We start from the raw sequence: 4,336 nt of genomic DNA, 5'->3' as shown, positions 1-4,336 counted from the left end.
ATGAAGTAAGATAATACATATAGGAAATATAAAATAATTGGTATTTGAATGTGATTCCATCTAAATTAAGACATCTGCTGAAAAAAGGATTGTTGGCATTGAGAAATATATTCACAAAAACAATACGAATAACAAAAATCAATATGTTCCTGATAGTACAGCAAACTTTTGTATTAAATAGAGAATTAAGCTGAATTGGTAAAGAAATTCCTCTATGATTATGAACATCTGATGAACAAGTTTACTATAATTTATCATAAATTATTGAACAGCAAACATGCATTAAATACAGGAAGTACATATACAACAAAGTACATAAATGCCAAAAAAAGAACAACACTCTACCTGAGTCTTACTTCATTTGGTTTATAAATATGGGCTATTTATAACTGTATATGCATGAAGGAGAATGATGTTTAAACTACATGGCTTAATATCAAGTATATAGATGAGGTGTGTATAGATCTCAAATGAACTTATTACTTATATAAAAGATTTAATGATTCAGCTCAGGAGCTAGAACTTGACAGACCAACCTTCTAGACTGAGAATTCAGAACTCAGAAATCTTTCTACCAATTTCTCTGACTGATTTCTGGAACTGTTTCTGTGATGTTTCAGTAATCCCTTCAGCACTGCTGTTAAAATTAGTTACTCTCCTTTATGCCACATATACTGTCAAATAATTAGAAAGCCCATTTTAAGTTTATTTTCATAAACAGGTGTTAATTCATCACTTGTCAGATTATTTTGTGTGCTTCTGAGAGTGTATATGTATATTATTAGATATGCATACATGTTTCTGTGCTGTGGGTAGATTGTGCATATGAAACCCAGCATCTGTGTCAATTTTTTCTACATTTGATTTCTATTTTATTTTTTGAGACTGTGCCTCCTACTAAACTTGTAACTCATCAATTCAGCTACACTAACAAGTCAGCAAGCTCCAAAAATAAAATAAAATAAAATAAAATAAAATAAAATAAAATAAAATAAAATAAAATAAATAAATAAAATAAAATAAAATAAAATAAAAATAACCAGACTTTTCTTATCCAGAATTGGGATTATAGAAATGGTTTTGCCTGAGTACTGAAGAAAATACGCAGGTCTTCTTGCTTTGGCACAAAACTCTATATGGACTAAGTTATCTACTAAGCATCACCATGATATTCCAAATGCAGAATACCAACCCTGGTGTCTATAGTAATAGCCAATGAATCATGAGGCTTTACTATCATACTAACTTTCTTGATACATCTTTACTATAGGAGAATCAGATTGCAGAGAATGATATTGATCAATAAAAGTCACCCAGAAGAGTTTATTCTACTTGGTTTTGCAGACCGTCCTTGGCTAGAACTTCCTCTCTTTATTATTCTTCTGGTAACATACCCCACAGCCATGATTGGAAACATTGCCATCATTCTCGTGTCTATATTAGACCCCTGTCTACATAGCCCCATGTATTTCTTCCTCACCAACCTCTCCTTTCTGGACATGTGCTACACCACAAGCATTGTACCTCAGATGTTAATTAACCTTTGGGGCTCTACCAAGACCATCAGCTACATGAGGTGTGTAGTTCAGCTTTATTTCTTCCACACAATGGGAGGTACAGAGTGTGTCCTCCTGGCTCTTATGTCCTTTGACCAATATGTGGCCATCTGCAAACCGCTGCACTATACTCTCATAATGAATCGGCGCAACTGCATCCTGTTAGTATCCACTGTGTGGCTGACTGGGATTTACTATGCTGTCTCAGAGGCCACTGTAACACTGCAATTGCCTCTATGTGGCCACAATAAAATGGATCATTTGGTGTGTGAAATTCCAATTCTGATAAAAACTGCTTGTGGTGAAAAAGATACTAATGAGCTTGCTCTCTCAGTAATATGCATTTTTCTCTTAGCTGTCCCTCTGTGTTTAATTCTTGCCTCCTATGCTAGTATTGGACATGCTGTCTTTAAAATCAAATCAATAGAGGGAAGGAAAAAGGCCTTTGGGACATGTTCCTCTCATCTAATTGTGGTTCTCTTGTTCTATGGTCCAGGTATTAGTATGTATCTTCAACCTCCCTCCTCTATTACAAAAGACCAACCTAAGTTCATGGCTCTCTTCTATGGAGTAGTAACTCCTACACTGAACCCCTTCATCTACACTCTGAGAAATAAGGATGTTAAGGGGGCATTAGGTAACCTATTCAGAAAGATTTTTATTCCAAAGTGAAACCTTATCGACATTATACAAAATAGTTAACACATTAGCATCTTTCCCTATAACTCATTCCCTGTTATAAAACAAACAAACAAACAAACAAAACCTCACTCTTATTTTTTTTTTACATGTTTTTGCAAATTCTGTCTAGTTACTTGATTAACTGTATTAGACAATGGTTAATCTTGGTTAACAAATACGATGTGTTGCTTAAAATTTGTTAAAATACTTGTATTGGTGTTAGTACATTTATAAATACTTTATTAAATGATAAAACAATAATTTAATTTATAAACCACTTACATGTTTTTAAGCTAGTTGGCATGAAAGCCACATAGTAAACATTTACCACTGACATTTTAACTTGTCATTTGTGACATAAATCTTTACTGTTTAAGTTTTTGTCATTACTGTGGGAAGGATCGTGGTACAGTAACAGCTTTTAATAAACTATTTTATTTCTAAGACATAGCCTTCATGTGGATGCTTATAAAATTCAATAACAATATTTTATGCATGTCTTTTCATATTCATGCATTTGAACTGGAGGGAGAGGAATAGATACAATTCAAAGAATTTATACATGATAAATATATTGACAAGACTTTCTCAGATCATGTGGGTAGGTGAGAAATGATTTGTCTCTTTTTGCAATCTTAATATAGAAACTATAGATACATTGTCTAGAAATTTAACAAATATACTGCCTAAACTTGGCAAATGTGTTAATGAAATAATTACTAATTTTTGTTTCGTATCCAGTATTGTTGAGGTTTTAGGGGCTATCCTCTCTTATAAAATCTAAGGCTTTCTATCCAATTATTGTGAAATGAATACTATCATTAATAAAGTGAGGTTGTGTTCTATTCATTATTTTCTTAAACATTTATTTTAAATATCCTAATGAGTTAAACAGAAAAAAAAAATGTAATATGTGATGACTGCTAGGAGCCATTTCTAGGCATACACTTGTAACAAGATAGAATGTGTTTTAAGACCCTAAAAGAGTTAGTAATTTGTAATTTGGATTTTGGATTAAAATAGAAGTTGTTTAATTTTTCTACAATATGAGTTTTTAATAGATATACAATTTCATGTAAAGATGTTCAAAATCTACATAACTAATAGTTTATCTAAAACAGTTCTAGGACTAACACTGAGAGTTTAATTTTTATCATGAAATCAGTTACACTTCATTATAATAAATTGATGGGTTATATGATTATGTTGTATTAGATCAATTTATGGATAATTAAACAAGGTATACAATAAAGGGCTAAACACTAGTGAAAATGCAAGAAGCGTCAGATTCCTTGGACCTGGTGTAACAAACTTTTTCACCATAAAGAACCGAGTGCTGGTAGCTGAACTTGGGTCTTCTGGAACAGTGGCGAGTGCTTTTAACTGCTAAGCCATCTCTTTAAGACTCTTTTATTGTGACTTTTATGTTAGGTAGCCACACAGATGTTGTCAAAAGAATAATCAGAAGAATCAGTGAGGATATGACTCAGGGGTAGAGACATAAAAGCAAATGAGAGTATTTTTCTAAAATATTACAAAATTTCAATTATTTGGAAAAGTTAAGTGCATAAGTCCTATTGTACAAAATAACTATTAAAATTAGTATTTTGAAAACATCTAAGATCTTGAATGTTCTCACTGAAAAGTTATGTAATAACAGATATAATGACTGCCTTGAATAAATTATTTTATGATCTACACATATATTAATATAATCCTCCAAAATTTATATAATTGTGTTGAGTATACTTTACCATAAGTGTGGAAAATTTTAAAAGGCGAGAGGTGGTGCAGCATTACATATCTCAAATCATAAGGTTTTCATTGTACATGATATTCAAAGATGTTATTAAGGTGGTTTTAAATTTAATATTCTTGCTATATTTAGCACCAAATACTGGGGATTGATCAACAACAAGGAAAGTTGCTTTTGAACCTAGTGTAAATTCTGATCAAACTTTACAATAAAAGTCAATTGCAAACAGGACAAAGTAGTTTAATGTAAATAGTATAAATGCACATTGAGGAACAAATCAAACATCAAAATATTTCTTGAAATCATTGAAGTCCCACACTAGTTAAGGAGCTATTGGCAACTG

General features: G+C 31.7%; 1 protein-coding gene across 1 annotated transcript; it reads left to right on the top strand.

Annotated features, from left to right (window-relative positions):
• The first annotated feature begins 1,289 nt into the window (after window positions 1–1,289).
• On the top strand, window positions 1,290–2,228 carry LOC110312594 (olfactory receptor 2B11-like). The gene has a single exon (XM_021186308.2). It carries the CDS (start codon window positions 1,290–1,292, stop codon window positions 2,226–2,228), a length of 939 nt encoding a protein of 312 aa, XP_021041967.1.
• The last annotated feature ends 2,108 nt before the right edge of the window (window positions 2,229–4,336 follow it).

The sequence above is a fragment of the Mus caroli genome, unplaced genomic scaffold (assembly GCF_978045245.1).
Source record: "Mus caroli unplaced genomic scaffold, Mus_caroli_1 scaffold_18, whole genome shotgun sequence".
NCBI lineage: Eukaryota > Metazoa > Chordata > Mammalia > Rodentia > Muridae > Mus > Mus caroli.
Note: the sequence above shows the minus strand (reverse complement) of the source record. Positions and strands in the feature narration are given on the sequence as shown.

What these genes read in the sequence shown, in the direction of transcription:
- LOC110312594 (XM_021186308.2), top strand. Translation starts at nt 1,290, where the DNA reads ATGATATTGATCAATAAAAGTCACCCAGAAGAGTTTATTCTACTTGGT.